This window comes from Phyllosticta citribraziliensis (assembly GCF_038025025.1).
Source record: "Phyllosticta citribraziliensis strain CPC 17464 chromosome Unknown J3D65scaffold_10, whole genome shotgun sequence".
Taxonomy (NCBI): domain Eukaryota; kingdom Fungi; phylum Ascomycota; class Dothideomycetes; order Botryosphaeriales; family Phyllostictaceae; genus Phyllosticta; species Phyllosticta citribraziliensis.
This window is the reverse complement of record NW_027117347.1, coordinates 221,103-238,769: the sequence shown is the minus strand read 5'-3', so window position 1 is coordinate 238,769 and position 17,667 is coordinate 221,103. Positions and strand designations below refer to the sequence as shown.

Sequence of the window (17,667 nt, the reverse complement as noted above, 5' to 3'; positions counted from 1 at the left end):
AAACAAAAAACACGGTCACAGTCAACTGCAACTCGTTTGAAACAGACGGACACACTGCAGCTATGTTTACTAGGCTCATCGCACTGTTTTTTACTCCACCACGAAGCCGCGCCTACAGATGAAGGCGAGAGAGAATCTACTTCATCCACGTCCCACCACAGCACACTTCCTCCTTTGCACCTACAACCATGAGCCATCTGCTCCTAGGACCGGGCTGAGAGCCATGGAGACGGCCAACTCGGACTCCCGCGATGCCGTTCTGTCATCCGATCCAATGGTGTGCGTCCTGTCCACCCCCTGCCTCGATTGACCAAGCAGTCAGTGAGTTAGTGAGCCACATACCCACACAGACGAGCCGCGCTGCGTCTCGCCACATTCACAGCCTACCTGCCTAGGCGACCAGCGGCCAGCGGCCAGCGGGCGAGCTAGCAGGCGAGTCACCAACTCACCCCTCCTACCATCTTTACCATACCGTACCGCACTGAGCTGCTGCGCGAGTTTCATAATGTGAGCAGACAGATCTGACGGACAGGGCAATGGCCAGGCGGATAGGAGGCGGGCGATGAACATCAAGACTAGGTAAACCAAAGAGGGTGCGTTAGTGGGGATGTCATTTCGACCACGCAAGTTGAAGGCGAAAACTCGAATCGACATTCACGTCCATAGCCACCGAAGAGCGAGATAGGCGAAGGAGTGAAGAGAAAAGAAGACAGAGAAAAGAAGGAACGTGAGGAACGAAGTAACGAGAGGCCAATCCAGACTTCTCTACATAGCAGCAGCAGCAGCGACAAAAAAAGCTCGCACCACTTCCTCTCCCTCTCCAGAGCACGTGTGCAATACAATACTCATACGGTTCGGGAATAGGAAATTAGAACAAAGTGTGGGGACGCTCAGGAGTCAGTGCGTGCCGCGAGCCGCGCAATAGCGGCGGCGACGGCAGGCGGGTGTTCAGGCGCACAGCGCAACCACCTTCTCACTCACCTACCTTACTGACCTGCCAACCTGCGCCCGCCCGCCCGCCCGCCGCCTACGCGGGGAGAGAAGACTTGTGTGGAGGGAGCAGTGTGGAGTGTGGAGCGGAAACGGGACGGGGAGACGGGAGGCAGACGGGAGGCAAAGCCGGCGGTGGTGTGTGAGTGAGTGCGTGACCAGACAACAACAAAAATGGTGGTGTGGAGGGAGGCCTAGGCGAGTAAACAAGTGAATGCTCTCACCTACCGTAGATACTTCCGTTTCCTACCTCCAGTGCAGAACGAGACGTGCGATGGTGCGCATGCTGAATGAGTCGCCTGCAGGCAGCGATTCACAGAACCCACCGTCGGACAGCTGGATCAGAAAACCACGACTGCCCAGACAGCCTGCGCCATGCATGCATGCCGGCTAGCCGGCTTGCCGATTGTTGTGACGAACCTAAAGACAACTTTTTTTTTCTCCCCCCTGCTTTGTTTGCGGCGACAGCGGCACGCTAGACCCTGACGCCTCCACACCTGCGGGCCAGTCTGCGCATCTCGTCACAGAAGCGACAAGGAAGCTCAACGGCGGCAGAGCAAACCCAGGACGAGGAGGCGGCGACAGGGTCTGTTTGCCGCTCGCCGCTCGCCGCCTCGGGGGGAGGGTTTGGGCGGCTGACCGACCGGTTTTTCGAAACGAGCAAGAATAGCATCACTTCCTTGAACTCGTCCCGGAAACCGTAGTACCAGCCGTGCCGTTGTTTTGTGCTTTTCTCGTTCTTCAGTGCTGGCCTGAGTGGATGAGTCAAACGCGCTGTTGCTGCTGCCATGTCGGTTCATCGCATGCTTTCTTTTGCGTCGAGCAAGAAAGCAAGCGTCGAAGCGTGTGTCCACTCATCTGCCACGAGCGTATTTCCTTTTTTGATTCGACGCGTCTTGACACCCATGCCACCCGCCCAGCCGGTCCCGACGATGTGGCTAGCGATGCGCACGCACGCACACCAACCAGGTTGTGTGCCTGGGAAAGGGCATGGGAGCAAGGGACGTCGTGAGGATGGGTAGGCAATATACGTAGAACCGAAGCATCACGAGTCGCGGGTACCCTACCCGGGTGCGGCGAACGCACGCGCGTATTGCTGGAGGGTTTCCGGCTAGCGGTTGGCTTCGTCCCTGCATACCGTGGATCATCTCGGGGGGCCGGGGCAGCCGAGCGAGCTAAAAGTGACCTTGGTGGTACTCTTTTTGCTCGGACGGCTGGGGTATGCGATCCTAGCTTGTTTACTTGGGCGAAGAAATGACAAACAGAGCTTGGTGGCCAAAGATGGGCGCAATGGTGGGTGAGATGCTGGTCGCTGCGATTCTAGGATGGTTGTAATTGCGGGGTAGTACTGTTTTTTGAGTTGGTGGTGGGTGAGTAGTGAAAGATTGCAAGGTCGGACGATGCCATCTTGGGATCGAAGCTTTGCTGGAATTTCAGGGTTGGTGGGTTGGAGACAATCGGGTAGCCGTGTGCTTGGTTGTTGAAAGCTGCTGCTCGGCAAAGGGGTGCAACTTGTGCCATGGGCTAGAGTGACCGTAGAGGTGAGGCAGCGCAGTCGTTTTCCATGGGTTTGTGGCGTTGTTTGCACGTCTAATCCGACAAGCATCACCGATCGACGCGACCGGGTTAGTCAATACCGAGCGTGTTTGTTTTGAAAATAATGTACCGGTACCTGTCAGTATCGTCCAAGGAAGCAGGCAGTGAACCAGGTCGCGTCTTTGCCACTGCGCAACACGGCCGCCAAAATAGACCGACGGAACATGCCCTCAATTGGTCTGGGCCTCAGCTACGAGCTGCGTGATGCAAGAGGGAAGCGCGAGGAAGGGCGCAAGAAGCGTCTAGATCAGATTTGCAGGCGTACAAGCAGAAGGCGGGCGCGGCGGCCGGGGCGGTGGGAAAAAGCAATACGACGGCCTGAATGGATTCGAATGGAATTTCAGTCGGCGCGCAGCAACGGCCAACAACAGGCGGTTGAGGCCCGAAAGACGACCAGGCCGCGCAGTGGCGTGAAACGAGAGGGAGTCATGAGGCCGGCGGGCGAGAGTAGGAGCGGCAGAGGTCGGAGAAGGCCGGTGATGTTCGCCACTGCACGACACATTTTTGGAAGAGGGCCAATCGGAAGGGTTGACGAAAAAGGGAGTACGGTAAACTGGGCCCAAAGGAGACTGAAATTGGAGACGGCGGCCCGTGTTGACAATTTCATCGTCGATGAAGGTTGAGGTTTGGCAATGACGTCGGGGTCTGACGACAACCTAGCCCAGGGCACCAGAGCAGCGGACGTGGCTGCAACGGCGACGGCTTGTCAGCAACAAAGGCCTTTGCGTAAGGCTGGGGCGGCCGGGATGGGGGCAGTGAATGGTGTGCGGTAGGTAGATGGAATGTTTCAGCGGAATGGGTTCCCATGGCGCGTGACGGGAGTGCTGAATCGATCGAGGGTGGCGCGGGCCGTGTGGATGAGGAATCCAGAGGGAAGGAGGCAAAGAGCGGCTGATGGACCCTTCAAACGGGTCGTCTGGCGACGGTGAGGGAGGCCGGGGTGTGGTGTTGAGGCTGAGGAATGGAACCTGGCGTCGGCGTCGGCGTCGGTCGGGAGCAGGGCCGTCGGCGGACGAGGGCGGAGGGCAGGGCGGAGCGGCGAGCGGCGCGCGGTGAGGGGAGGGAAAAAGCTGCCGAAACGCAGCGAGTCGGACGTCGTGCTGGCGATAATGTTCGGCGCATGCAGAGTGTGGTTGGTGATGGATAGTTGTAGCGACATGTACAGTGACGGAGAGTCTGCGCTGCGCTGCGCTGCCGGGATCTGCGGGCTGATGCAATTGATGCCACGGCAGCGATGGCCCTCGTTCTCCAGATTTCCAAGGGCCCTGCGCTAACCGCTTTCGACCCATGACGGCTCGCCTCGCGCCTCACTGCTCCCTCTCCTCCATGTCGCCCTCGCCAGCGCCAGCACCCTCGCCCTCGGCCTCACCACCACGGCTCCGCCCACCACCACCACCGCCTCTGCGACCCGGTCCCGTCTGCCCAGCAATGCTACCCGGTCTGCTGTTCCAGCAAACGCCCCCCAGCCGCATCCCGGCGCCATCAGACCCTTTGCCCGTGCCCGCCGTCGCACACTTCCCGAAGCGGCCTTCCTGGATGACGGGCAATCGTCGATGCGTCTGGCTGGTGAGCTGAGGGATGCGCAGCAAATCTCGATGCGTGGTTCTGGCCCTGTGTACGAACGATCTGGTCTGTGCCCGCTGCCATTCAGCGTTCAGCGATGTCCGCGATGCCAGGACCCCGGTTTTTGTTCCTCAAGATCGAGCAAAGTCCTGCTTGTCGTCACCTCCCACCATGCGCCCACCTAAACATGTCGCCCGTCCACGCCTCTGCCTTATACACGCCCTTGTCGGCTCTCTGTTGCGACCCTGTTTGCCCCATCCTTCCATCTAACCGCCCCCCATATCGCCCACCCGGCTTCCACCAAGACGTCCGCGATCGAAACCAACCACCGCTTTTGCCCATCGACACCGCTCACGCCGCCCACACAACGCTACCGACGTACCCGCCCTTTCATCCAACGTCTCGAACCGTCCATCTGCTGCTCCACCGCCCTGGATCCACCCATGGCTGATCCGGCTCACCTTTAATCAACTCCATCATCACACTGACGTCCAACGTCCAGAGGGATATGGCGGACCAGTCACAATCGCAAGCCCCTCCGGTTGCTGCGCACCCCCGAAGACCACCCGCCCACAAGTCTGTCTCGCTGCTTCATTCTCCCGGCAAGTTTCGTCGACATGAAGACGTCGACGTCCTCTCGCACTCGTCGTCCACCGTCCCCTCGAGTGACCGCGCCAACCCACCTTCTCCAGGCTCCTCCAAGCCCCTCTCCAAGAAGGAAAGCTCCGGAGAGACGAGTGATGCCGGCAAGTGGTTCGAGAGTTCGAACAACAATGTCAACCAAGATGGGTCTTACATGGATAGTAAGTGACCAACACTCTTGATATCCCGCTGCTACTAACCACCCTAGATGATCCTCCGTTTTTCCTTCGCAACTCTTCATCTTCAACTTCCCCGGACGTGCTCAACCCGCTCCAAATGCACACCCAAGGCCAGTCGTCCATGCCTCACAGGCCGGCTCTCATGCGCATGCGGACCGATGGCAGCAGTGCCGGAGACTTTCGAAGCGTCATTGACGACCTTACCATTGAGAATAAGAAGCTCAAGAAGAAGCTCAAGAGGTACGAAAAGGTCCACGACGCGCACTTGCAGGAGGAAAAGCTCTTCGAGGTCCGCGTGCATGGTCTCCATCCCGGCAAGAAGCGAGAGCTGGAGGACTTGCTCAAGAAGTTTGCCATGGAAGCCGATGAAAATTCGTCCAACGAGGAAACAAACCACGCCCGCCCGTCTCTTCATGCCCAGGCCACCATGTCGTCCCTAAATTCGCACCAGAATGCCGACTCTGCCTACCACTCCATGTCGGCCTCGGGCCAAAATTCGAATGCTGCTTCTAGTGCCCAAGACGCGCAGCCCAAGAAGAGAACAAGATCGGTGTTCGGCCGCCAGCAAGACAACATTCAGTCCTATCTGAAAGACATTCCTCTCGGGTTGATGCCAAAGACCATTTCCATGACGGACACGACCAAGAAGAAGTTGGTCGTTCGGAGGCTGGAACAAATCTTTGCCGGCAAGGGCGCCGGGTCCAACGGCCACCAGCAACCCATCCAACAGCAAGAGGTTGCCCAGTCTGCTGCCCATGCCGATAGGCTGGCCCGCGAAGAAGAGACGGGACTACCAGCCCGGAAAGAAGGACTTCGAGAAGCTCGCATCATGCTAGAAAGCAAACGATTGAGACGAAATCGGGTATTGCTCGAGACCGACGCCAATCGAAAGGCACTCGAGGTGGCCAAGCCCACCCCACAGCCAGGGTCATCTCCAGGCCACCAATCCCCTGATCAGCGACCGACGCGGCCGCTCGATCTGGATCCACAGCGAGCACAGGTCCCTGCTGACAACCTGAGCTACATTCGTCATTTGGGATTTTCGCCACAGGATCCCGAGCTTCCGCCCGTGGACGGACATGGATGGATCTACCTCAACTTGTTGGTCAACATGGCGCAACTCCACACGATCAATGTGACGACCGAGTTCGTCATCAAGGCCTTGCAGCAATACAGCTCGCAGATTGAATTGTCCCACGATGGCCGCAAAGTTCGCTGGCGAGGTGGATACCATGTGTCGATCAACAGCAGCGACGCTTCTCCCAAGGAACTCGAATCGTCTGCTGGGCCACACTTCGATAAGTCAGGCACGAAGCGCCTCAAGATCGAACCCAGCAGTGCCCACACTTCGAGTGAGGCAACAGGCAGGTTGTCGGATCCATCTGCACAGCGCAATAAGCACGAGCTTTCATACACGCCCCTCTTCTATCACAAGGACACGTCGTCGGATGAACTTCTCTCCAACGTGGAGCCGGCATCCGAGCCTGAGCAGACTCCTCCTCAGGCCGCGACCGGTGCCAATGTGTCTTCGGCCTTTGCGAGCTCGGGCATGAAGACGTATGCATCAAAGAGGAAGAGGGACGACGGACCCATCATCTTTTACAACAAGGCCAAGTTTTGTACCGACTTGAGCGGGGATCGTGTCCAAATTGGCCGACCGCAAACAAGTTATACTCCCTACACGACGACCCCAATCGGCGGATCACCCGAACCACCCAAGAAACTTGCATATGGTACCGACGATGATCGACGCGGCCCACTTGCTCGGGCTGCGCTTCATGAGATGATGGACGACGATTCATTCTACTCGAGTGACCCACAAGTCGACATGGACTGTGCACCCCTGTCGTCTGGCAACTCGAGCCCCGTCTCCATCGAGCCCATGGCTCTCGAAGTGTCGGGTGTTGGCGGAATCATCCCCGAAGACAACTTGTTCATCGAGGTCGATCGTCGACAAGTACGCCAAGGCAGTCGGTCTCTAAACAACGGCGCCTGCCACGCTTTGCGTCCCGACAAGCTGTATCCCAGCAAGATTAGCATGGCCCTCAGCCCAACGGGCGACAGGGAGTCGACGATGCCGCCACCGGCTAAAAGACGCCGCCTCCCGGTCTATGCTGGACACATTGTTGGTGTTCGCGAGAGCCACCTGCCCCCATCAGACTTGCCTCCTCCATCTCTCTTACCGGTTGACTCTTCCTGTGACGCCGACGATTCGGACCTCGACAGCGAGCTCTCGGACATGGTCATGCAAGATCAAGGTTCGTCTGACCCGTCGGCTGCGCCGCGCCCGATGGAAATGGCGTCCAAAACCGAAGATGGCAGTGACTCCCTCTCGCAGGCCACGGAGAACGGCCGCAATAGCTTTCACCAATCTCCCTCGGATGACGACGACCACCGTCTGGCATCCACCTCGCGCTACCGTCTCAACTCAACCAACGTCGAATCGTCGTACTCTTCGGACGACGAGGAAGACGATGACGACGACGGCTCGCTTGACTTTTTGGCCACGGCGCGCGAGCTTGACCCCGAGAGCATCCGCGCCCGCGAGCGCGAGTATGATTCCAACATGGCAGAGCGGCTGGCCGAGGAGATTCCAGCGGGCAGCAGCGCGGCGACGGCGGGTGGTGGCAGCGGGCACAACAGCCCGAACCACAAACACCACACTAGCAGTCCCGTTGCTGAGAAGGGAGACAAAGGAGACAAAGGAGACGTACCCGCCACGGCCGCCGCCGCTATGGCCGCTCACGACGCTGAGGGAAAACCCAGCTTGAAGAGGGCTCGTGCCAGCGATGGCGTCGAGAAGAGCGATGAGAACCCGCTCGACAAGGCGGGGAGGTTTGAGTGAGAACACCTCGTGCTGCCCTTGCGTGTTGCCTCGTACCGTCGCCATCGACTATCTCCCCTCCAACTACTTTGGATTTGCCGCTAGAAATGATGGCCGCTTTGATCTTTTTTACTGTCGTCCTCTTTTCGTCTTCGGTTCGCTGTATTTTCTTTGTTCGATCACCCATTTTGTTGTCTCGGTCGTTCCGGCTCCAACGTCCAACGCCTTTGCGCTCCGACTTCTCATCACCCCACAATCATCACTACTACTTGCAACAAAAAAGAAAGAGGCCTGGCTCCAAAGCCAACTGCAACAACAAGAACAACACACGTATGATCTGAGCGTTCTCCACACACGAAAATGTTGGCTAGGTTGCTTGTTTGCTTGCTTGTTTGCTTGCTTAACTGAGCGTTTCTTTTTGCGATATTCGACCGCTTACTGCTGCTGCAATTGACACTTGATGATGGTTCTGCATCGCTCGCACGCACGCACATTGGGAGGGCATAAATCGGGTCACCCATGTCATTGGGTTATCTTTCTTCGCTGTCGGTTCTTCTCCTACCCATCCTCATCACTTCTCTTCTCCGCCGTTTTTCGTTCCTTGTTTTGGTTTTTCTCGCTCTACCGTTTTGCTGTTTATTGTTTGTTCTTCTCCTTTTCCCCAACCGTTGGTCTCGTTTTCAGGCGGCGGCCATCTTTTGAATGGGTTCTCTCATTTTGGACATTTGTCATTTTACATAGTTTTTCACAGCGCATGCATCATGGGGCGGCGGATTTTTCGAGCGTATAGTTTTCTTTAGAGTGCTGGTCTCTTTCCTTTCCAGTTGGGTTTATGGGTTGCATGCGCTAGTTGGGTTGTCTTTTGGCGAGGAACTTTTGTTGTGGCTTTGCTTTTCAAACGAGTTGATACGCTGACGGAGATGGAGTTGGTATGCTCGCACGAACGCGATTCTGCGCGAGACGGATGGAGAGGAGAGTGTAGTTTTTACATAGATACCCCTTTGTGGATTTGAACTAGCTGAGCCGGGACGGCAGTAGTAAGAACAGCAATTGATATGTCGAAGGACGAAGCACTGGGATTGCTGGTGTGGTGCGTTTGGTGTACCTCACGTTCACACCCTCTCTACGCCTACCTGTTGGCCTGTGTATCTCTTCTTGCTCGGAAGAACGGCCTGATGCTTGTGTGTATGCGGTTCGTCTTACTCATACACCCGCCACGTCCCCCTGCCTCCCGGAGTCTGCGACAGAGTTTGTTGTCAGCGAGGTAAGCAAGTAAGCTCGACGCTTAAGCTCGCTCGCCAAAGCTAAGCTACGACGTGAGAGGCAGAGCTTGTCTGGAGCAGAGTTGGCACTGTAGAGAGATGGTGTTTCTGTTTGCCGTTTGAGGCGGCCTCATTTCGTGAGCGTTGCTTGTTGGGGAGGCTCAAAGGCCTTTGAGGTTCCGTGTGCTCGGCACCGCCGCGACTGTCCTATCCTGTCTGTGCGGGAGGGAGGTACATAGTGTGTGAGATTGCTGCAGCCTTGTCTAGATGTCGCCGCCATCGCGGACGTGTCGGTCCTTAGGCGGTAAAGATGTCGCGACGGGCAGTGGATTCAGATCAGAGCAGACATGTGTCTAGAATATTCGACGAGAGCCGCGACGGTGTCGGTCTGCCTACCTGCCTCAGCTCCGTGAGGCTCGGCTCGGCTGTCAGAAGCCCGCCGCCCGCTCGCTCGATGCCGGGCTTGGTGTTGAGTAGGTCGCCGTCGTTCCCCGCACACATGCCTGCATCACGCTCTCAGTACAGTTCGCTCTTGGGCTGGGCTGCCTTAGGCTGCAGTTTGGCACGCGTTGGGCGGCATGGATGGTCTGGGGATGCGATCGAATCATAGATGCGGATGGAAATGCTGAGACGCTGCCTGAAGCATCGGACGTGGTGACTATACTTGAAGCAGCGCAAGGCCGTCTTCTGGAACATTGCCAAGCGTGGCGACGGACGTCGCTGGTGGTGCTGGTGCTTCTGGGCGATTATGGGCGGCGTTGGAATGGCGGTGATGCAGGGTAGAATGGCAACGGCGCTGCAACGAGAGAATTGGTTCGGTGTGGTCTGGTCTGGTGGTTAGATTGTTTCGGCGTCAGGTCGTGGTGTCAGGGCCGTCAGGTGGGCTCCCGACCCGATGGGCCATGGCGTGCCGAGAACAAACCAACCGAACCACCTAGCGCCGCCCGTTTCCTCCCTCATTTCTGCTGCGCCCCAGACCACCCACTCTCTTACCACCGTCACCACAACATCGCCGACCTCAATCCACCTATCGCGCCTTTATAACAGCCGTCTTCGACTCACCGACAACGACAAAGCTTAGCCACTCCGACAGCCGTCACTGATCTCGTTCGCCACCGTCTCCGACTCAAGTCTCTCCACAACCTTCCATCCCTCCTGAATCCCACCCGGCAGCAACCGTGGCACGCTCAGTCAACAATGGCGAAAAATTCCAGTACATCTAGTAGTAGTAATAGTAGCAACCGCGCCCCCGCCATGAAGGCCAGTTGCTACTCGGTCGATGCCTCTTCCATGGCCCTCCAGGGTTTCCATTACTCCACTACCGGGGCCGGCGGGGCCGAGTGGCGTTCCTGAGGTCAGCTCGGTGAGTATCTTGAGTCCAAGTCATGGTGTTGAGTCGTTTGCTGACTTGTGGCTGCAGGGAATGCCATCGCCTCCACAAAGCCCCCCCCTCGCCGCCATCCGTGAGCTGAGCACGCCCAAGAAGCAGCTCGGCTCGGCGCGCAGAGGGGGGGCTGCATGCACCATTGCGGAAGAGTGTGAGAGACTCTTCTGCGAGACACTGCGGACCATTTTCCTTGGTGAGGGGAACGTGGGCTGCCAGGACTCGCTTGCAACGGCCATGTGTAACAACGAAGACGACGACGACCAAGCCATCGACGACGACTACATCAACTACCACCACCGCAACTCTAGAAGGATTGGAACCTCCTGCAACATCAACATGAACAACGGCAACAGCATCGGCCTGCCGTCGCCGCCCGACGCCCCAGACGTCAAGGGTTTTGATGCCGCCCACCTCTACTGCGGCAGCGCCATCGAGCAGTGGATCGAGGTGTGGGACTACGTCGGCGGCGCGCTCTTCCGCGGCTTCGTGGCCGACAACAGCGGCGGCGACGAGAAGAACATGTTTGTCTTCTTCGACGCGGCCGCGGCTGTGCGGGACCTCAAGCCGGGCCTCATGGCGCTGATCGAGCTGTGCAGCCTGCCCGAGTTTGACTGCGCGCGCCTCAACGTCTGCCTCGACCGCGCCGCGGCGCCCGGTGACGACATGAAGGGCCTCATGAAGGATCTCGGCTGGATTGGCTTCGAGCCCGTCACGCTGGCCGAGTGGACCGACAAGCCGCCCATTGTCAGCGACGCGTGGTTATTCCTGGGAATGGAAGTCTAGTAATGGGAGTTGGGACTTGTTGATACTGCATTTCTTTTTCGTTCTGATTGCTCACTCTCTTTTTTTTTCTTTGGCGCTTGCATGCTTCTGAGCGAGCGAATGAGCGTGGTCCTCTTTGCGTCAGGTCGGCGGCATCTTGATGGGCTTTTTTGCGAAGCAACTGCCTCTTCTGTCGCGGGGAGTATTGGCCTTTTCAATTCCCGCTTGCTCGGGCGTCTCTGCATTGTACCGTGTTAGCCTCGAAGTCACTTTTCATCGTCCAATCCTCCAGGGAGCTTGTCATCATCGGCGTCGTGATTGGAACATGCGAATAGTCATGCCGTGCTACGACGCGGATAGATCGCCGCGGGCACCCATGGCTAGGACCGGTCAAAGTCAGATGTTGCGGATCTACAGACAGGAATCTCCCCAACCTCCTCGATTGCAACCATCCGTCGGTATCCACATCCCACGGGCGCGGCGTTAGTCTGCCCACGCGATGCAAGACATGTTCTCTTGTCGTCGTGCCACGGCGCTCGTAGCGCGAGGGTCATGTGGAGGGAGGCGCGGGTGACTGTCCAGCCAGTGAGGGAGCTGGAACCTAGATCTGTTAAAAGGGAGGGTGATCCGATGGTTTCGATCGACATCGCAAAATGAACAGCTGCTACATTCTTTCTCGCACGTTCGAGCGGCCGTCGTGGAGCGGCGAGGCGTTTGCGTTTGGAGAGCGGCATGCATGGGTTGGCTCCGGCGGCCGGGCGGTCAAAGCTTCAGCTCCGACGGCCAGACATCATGGCCGACGACGCCATCATCCAAACGACAACCAAACACCACAACTCCAACACCAACCACTGCTCGCCGCCTCGCCATCATCGACCGGCACCTCGTCCTCTTCCGCCACCGCTCCCACTCCATCTCACCACCGAAACCCGCCCGCTGCACCCTCCACCGCTCCGTCAACTCCACCACCCCAGCAGCCCGCCATGGCAGAAAAGGACCTCCAAACCATCACCACGCAGCTGCAAACGGCGCTGCAGCGCGACCCAGCAAGCGCGGGGCCGCTCCTCTCGCGCGCCAAGCTGCTGCTGCTGCAGTCCAACGCGCTGATGCCGTCGCCCAGCACCTCGGCCGCCGCCCTCGCCGCCGCGCGCTCCATCCACGAACTCGGCGCCCTCATCTCCATCAAGCAGCAAGACCCGGACAGCTTCGTGCGCTACTACCACAGCGTGGCGCCCTTCTACGCGCTGCCGCCGTCGATGCTGTCGCCGGCGGGCTCGCAGCGCAGCAAGATTACCGGTCTCTATCTTCTGCTGTTGTTGAGCCAGGGCGACTATGCCGGCTTCCACACCGTGCTCGAGGGCCTGGAGGTCGAGGGCGAGAAGGAGGGCCGCCGCCTTGATGAGGATCCGTTCGTGCAGTATCCTGTGCGGCTGGAGCAGGCGCTCATGGAGGGCGCGTATGATCGCGTGTGGGGCGAGACCAAGGGCGAGCGCGTGCCCAGCGAGGAATTCAGCGTCTTTTCGCAGGTGCGTCGTCCATCCATCACCCACCCATTTCCACTAACACCCCCTAGGTACTCATCGCAACAATCCGCTCCGAAATCGCGTCGTGCAGCGAAAAGGCCTACCCCTCGATCCCCATCACGGACGCCAAGTCGCTGCTGTTCCTCGAGAGCGAGGGCGCGGTCGTCGACTTCGCCAAGCAGCGCGGCTGGGCGTGCAACGGCCGCGACGGCCGCATCTACTTCCCGCAGACGGAGCTCGAGCAGCTGAGCGCCGATCGCGACGTCGTGCAGATGAGTGGCACGGTGATTGAGAATACGCTGGGGTATGCGCGGGAGTTGGAGACGATTGTGTAGGTGTGGAGGGGAAGGAGGGGGTGCGAGAAAAGTCCATCAAGCAGAAAGGGGAGACGCGAAGCAAGCAAGAAACCGATGGCTGGCTACTCATGTCCTGTCTTTCATCACGCGCAGGGCCTTTGCAGATACGCCAGGCCCGATGAACAAACAGCACGGGAGAGAAGTCAAGGGGGTTCGGGTGAGCAGGCAGAAAGGAAGAGAGGAAGAAAGCACAATGGCATAAAACAAAGACATTCAAACATCTGACAGATCTCCTACTGGCGTAAGGTACTGTGACATACTGCCCCCTGGGCTATCTAAAGTACCTGCTCAGACTGTATACCACGTGTGCGCTTGTCTCCCTCCTTATCTCCCTGGCGTTGCCTATCTGCGATGTATTCTGCTGCTGCTACTGCTTGCTTGATCACACTTCATCAAATGTATGTGCGCGTCTAGACCCCTTTCCTCCTCGTCCGCCGCCCCGCCGCTGCTGCTGCAAATGGTGGTCTGGCTGGCTGGCTGACTGAGGTGAGGTAGGTGGGTAGCTGACCAACTGTTGTCTAATCAGTGCTTTGAGTGGGGAGCAAGGAGGAAGGAGGAAGGGGGTGCTGTGTGATGTTGTTCTTCTTGCGGGACAGGACATGCAACTTTACACGGGTACGGTAAATAGGGGGAGAGAAAGAGATGTGTAGAATGGATGGCGCTTTTGAACCCGTCACCCCTCGGTCTTTTTGTTTTTGTTTTGATTGAATTTGCTCCTCGGTCACGCTCCTCCGACTCTGCGGCTTGTCTTGTCTTGTCCTGCCGCCCTTTTGGAAAACTACAAAACAGCATGCCACTCTCTTTTCCCTCTCCTTCATGCCTCTCCCTCACGGCACAACCACAATCCCAATACTTGCCGCCTGCGCCACGATGCACTTGCTCAAATTCTCCAACCCGACGCCCGCCAACCGCGGCTCCTGCATCTTGACGCGCGCAATCTCATACACATGCTTGAGGCTGACCTTGCCGACGGTGCCCGTGCCGCTGTTGCCGCGCACGCCCTCGGCCGCCTTGACGTTGGCGCCGCCCGTCTGCCCCTCGGCGTTGTTCTTGGGCCCCGGCACGTTGCCCGCCCCGCGCGTCTTGTTGCGGATCTGCGGCACGCCGGCCGCCGCCAGCAGCAGCGACGCCGTCGGCGGCGTGCGCAGCTCGAAGTGGAAGCTGCGGTCCGGCCGGACGGTTATGCGGGCGGGGATGGGCGTGCCGGGCGTGTAGTGTGCGGTGCGTGCGTTGAATTCCTGAGCGGGTGTGTTAGTGGGGTGGCATGAGGTGGACGTGGTGTTGAGACGGCGTACCTTGCAGAAATCCATGCTCTTGACACCTTTCGATCCCAGCGCGGGACCGACGGGCGGCGACGGCGACGCCATGCCCGCGCCGACTATCAGCTTGACGATTTGGTCCTTGGGCAGCGCCTTTTTGGCCATGGTGCTTGCTGTGCGTGGTTGTCTCGGGCTCGTGGAGCTGTGTCCTCGTTGAGTGTGATGCCGTGGTCCGATTCACTGCCTAGATGCTGATGCTACCGTGGTAGTCGCTGCGGCTACCGCTCAGGTCTCGCGCTCGAATGTCGTCTGTGTTGATGCTGCTCGGTCGTCTGCGAGCGTGGAGGGCGTGCGGGCGTGCGGGCGTGCGTGTGGTGGCAGGCTGCGCGATTGCGTGGTCCGCGTGTCGTCAATCAGTCGACAGTGATTGCGAAAGGTGTTCTGGCGTCAGAGATTGTGGTGGCCGCGTGGGTAACGGGTGTTGACCAGAAAGTTGGAGCAGCAAAATGTCGTCGTAGTCTGGGATCGGATGCATGCGCGCCGCTCGGTATTCCGCTGCAGCGGGGCGGGGCGGAGCGTGGCGGGGCGGGGCGGAGCGTGGCGGAGCGGAGTGCGGGCCTTGACCTTTACCCATGCCGAGTCCTCCTCTGATTCGCGACCCACAACCTCGACCATCTCGATTCTTTCAAGATTGCTCGCTCTACTTCATCGTCGATTTATTTCTCGTTGTTCTTCATCTCCAGAATGCCATTCTTCTGACCCACAACGATCAGAGAGTGTCACCGAAATGACAGGCAAGCTAACCTGTTGAAGCTAGGTCGCAACTGAAAGCTCTGCGTATTAACTGGACGAACTTGCATGGCTTGGCAGAACTGCAGAATCCTTCACTGGCCAATTTCTGCATCATTCAAGACCGCATAAGCATGGCGTAGTTCCCACCAGAACGAATGGCGAGCGACTCGAACCCGGCATCCACTTGCCATATCAGGTTAGCGCCAACCTCTTCAGCTGTTGACATCAGACCAAGTTCATCACCACTTACGTCACGCTGCCGATGCCATCACGAGACTGCTTACCTGCCTGAGAGCCTGAGCTGAGCGAGCAATGAGGCTTCCGGCGTGCCCAAGCCCGCACGGAACCGGCGCCCATGGCGATGCCGCCCGACGTGCGTCCCAGCCACCGAAATCATCAGGCTGACGCGATCCTTTATAGACGGCATCGCCATGCCTTGGATCTGACTTGCGCTTCTTGTTCCTTCAGGGTCCAGTTCAAGACCGTCTTGCGCACCTACGGGGCGCACCACTCACGGGGCGCATCGCACTGCCATCTGACCCCTTGACGTCCTCGCCCATCAGTCTTGTGCAGAACGCAGCCGCAGCTTTCCGGGCGTGTGAACAGAGCCCAGATCTTCAGCCTTCAGTCAGCCTGACGCCTTCACTTCCACAAAACAAGAGGATTCTGTTCGATCCTGGAAAACTTATCGACAAACCCCTGAAAACCCGGGAAAACACCCACCACGACAACCATGTGCTGGATAGGCCGTTCGACGACATATGTGCCGCCGCCTTCCGCAGCCGCGCTCCCTCCGGCCCGCATTTCCAATTTTTCAACAGCCTCGGCCCGCGCGCGCGTCCTGCCGCCTCCCCGGCGCTCCTATGAAGAAGTGGTCGAATACTACGAAGCACCTCCGCCGCCACGCAGGGTTCGCTCTGTATCGCGCCGCCGATACGCCCCGCTGCCTCCAGCAGTTGCCCCGCTCCCGCTCCATCGCAGCAGCGGTCACGTCGGCCGCATTCCCTCGCAGGTGGGCGAACACATCGAGTACCGCGAGGAGCTGCTGCCAAGTTCGTACGCTGGAAGCGCGAGCTACGCAGCTAGCAGCGCCGGTAGCTATGGCCCTGGCCGTTCCTATCACACGAGCGATGGTGGCTTGATTCGACGAGTCGAAGTTCGGGCGCCGACCACGAGCAGTGGGAGTCTTGTCGAGGAGAGGGAGAGGATCATCATCAGGACCAGGTAGTCTGGAAGAGGCGTCGGCAGAGTTGCCTGTGAGAGCTTGGCTTTTGTAATGCTGTCATGAGCACACGACTTAGCTGCCGAGACGAAGCGATTTTGGGTTATTTCGATGGGATTTTGCGGATGATAGGTACCCGCGGCGTTGCCAACGGCCGCATTTCTACTCAGGAAAACATTCTTGCTCTCTGGCACTTCATCGTCGCCGCTTTTTCCATCAATTTTCTATGGCTCGTACTGTACTCCCCATGAACGCTCCTGGAGCACGCTCAACTATTCACAGGGGGCGATCCCAAGCCCATGTCTAACAGGGTTCGCCAGACAAGGACTTGAGCCTGAAAGCCTCGTCGGCTCGGGCACAGCCGCCACTCTAAACAATGGATACCTTAATTCTGGCACGCCGCCCGCCACAAACAACAGAGCCTCACCAAACGCGCCCTTGAACTAACGTCGTGCCTCAGCCCCTAGAAGCCGCGACGGTAGTTCCCCATTGATCTACTAAAAATAAGATTTCGTGATATCTGTGGTTATTTACTTGTTTACCAACGATGCTTTTGCAGGTATTCTGACAGGACACATCAAGGGCAAATTCGATATCGTCGCGCAGAAGGCAAATGCGTATAAGAACGCGCTCGAGGAAAAGAAGGAGTAGGCACAGGTCAGGTGGCCGAGAAGGAGGAGCAGGTTTGCTCTTTGCTTCAGTGTGAGATGGTATTACCCGACACGAGTGAAGGTAGGCGGAGTTGTTTGTTTGATGAATGAATTTATGGCTTGATGTATGGGCGTACGGCGCATAGATGTACGGACGGACGGACATACCTGTCTCTGCTGGAATCAATTCTGTCTTTCTTTCTTTCTCATGTAGCCACGCAGCGTTGTTGCTCGATGGCTCTCATCTACTCCCGCTTTGAACTGTTGTACCCTTTACAGTGATGTTGATTGTGTACAGTGATGTTGATTGTGGGCGCCGGAGCTAGAGGGCACAGCTGTTTGTGTTGAGATTTGCAAAAGCGCTATCGTTTGTAGCAAACTGCATAAGTGAGCATTTGAGGAGCGGTGTCGGGCAGGTTTAGGCAAACAGTTAACACTTTCGATCAAACAATTAACACTTTTGGCCAAACTGACCCCGCTGGCCAAACAAAGCTGTTGCCCACCCATCTGGCGTAGACGCCGTCCACTCGCCCACTTACCTACACCTCCCCCCATATCTTCCCTCTGTTTTCTTCCTGACGGAACAGCACCTCTTACAATCCCTCGTACCTTTCACCTTCTCAGCGCTTGAGCCGTGCCTTCAACTTCCGGCCCACTGCG

The 17,667-nt window shown here is 57.9% G+C and overlaps 5 protein-coding genes across 5 annotated transcripts; 3 read left to right on the top strand and 2 right to left on the bottom strand.

The window, feature by feature from the left end:
• Positions 1 to 180: 180 nt before the first annotated feature.
• On the bottom strand, positions 181 to 654 carry J3D65DRAFT_605431 (uncharacterized protein; the record flags this gene model as incomplete). Its single annotated transcript, XM_066798354.1, has 3 exons — positions 181 to 297; positions 343 to 425; positions 450 to 654. The coding sequence occupies 3 exons, from the start codon at positions 652 to 654 to the stop codon at positions 181 to 183; spliced, it is 405 nt and encodes a 134-aa protein (XP_066652240.1).
• A 3,884-nt stretch (positions 655 to 4,538) lies between these two features.
• On the top strand, positions 4,539 to 8,035 carry J3D65DRAFT_57693 (frequency clock protein). Its single transcript, XM_066797673.1, has 2 exons — positions 4,539 to 4,952; positions 5,000 to 8,035. Exons 1-2 carry the CDS (start codon positions 4,658 to 4,660, stop codon positions 7,813 to 7,815), a joined length of 3,111 nt encoding a protein of 1,036 aa, XP_066652239.1. The 5' UTR covers positions 4,539 to 4,657; the 3' UTR covers positions 7,816 to 8,035.
• Positions 8,036 to 10,479: 2,444 nt separating this feature from the next.
• On the top strand, positions 10,480 to 11,226 carry J3D65DRAFT_557582 (ornithine decarboxylase antizyme-domain-containing protein; the record flags this gene model as incomplete). Its single annotated transcript, XM_066797318.1, has 2 exons — positions 10,480 to 10,679; positions 10,755 to 11,226. 2 exons carry the CDS (start codon positions 10,480 to 10,482, stop codon positions 11,224 to 11,226), a joined length of 672 nt encoding a protein of 223 aa, XP_066652238.1.
• A 962-nt stretch (positions 11,227 to 12,188) lies between these two features.
• On the top strand, positions 12,189 to 13,063 carry J3D65DRAFT_670113 (putative proteasome regulatory particle subunit; the record flags this gene model as incomplete). Its single annotated transcript, XM_066803264.1, has 2 exons — positions 12,189 to 12,731; positions 12,779 to 13,063. 2 exons carry the CDS (start codon positions 12,189 to 12,191, stop codon positions 13,061 to 13,063), a joined length of 828 nt encoding a protein of 275 aa, XP_066652237.1.
• Positions 13,064 to 13,798: 735 nt separating this feature from the next.
• Positions 13,799 to 14,630, bottom strand: J3D65DRAFT_57741 (mitochondrial 54S ribosomal protein uL11m). The gene is made up of 2 exons (XM_066797677.1): positions 14,380 to 14,630; positions 13,799 to 14,322 (listed from the first exon to the last, which is right to left on the bottom strand). Exons 1-2 carry the CDS (start codon positions 14,506 to 14,508, stop codon positions 13,912 to 13,914), a joined length of 540 nt encoding a protein of 179 aa, XP_066652236.1. The 5' UTR covers positions 14,509 to 14,630; the 3' UTR covers positions 13,799 to 13,911.
• Between the last annotated feature and the right edge of the window lie 3,037 nt (positions 14,631 to 17,667).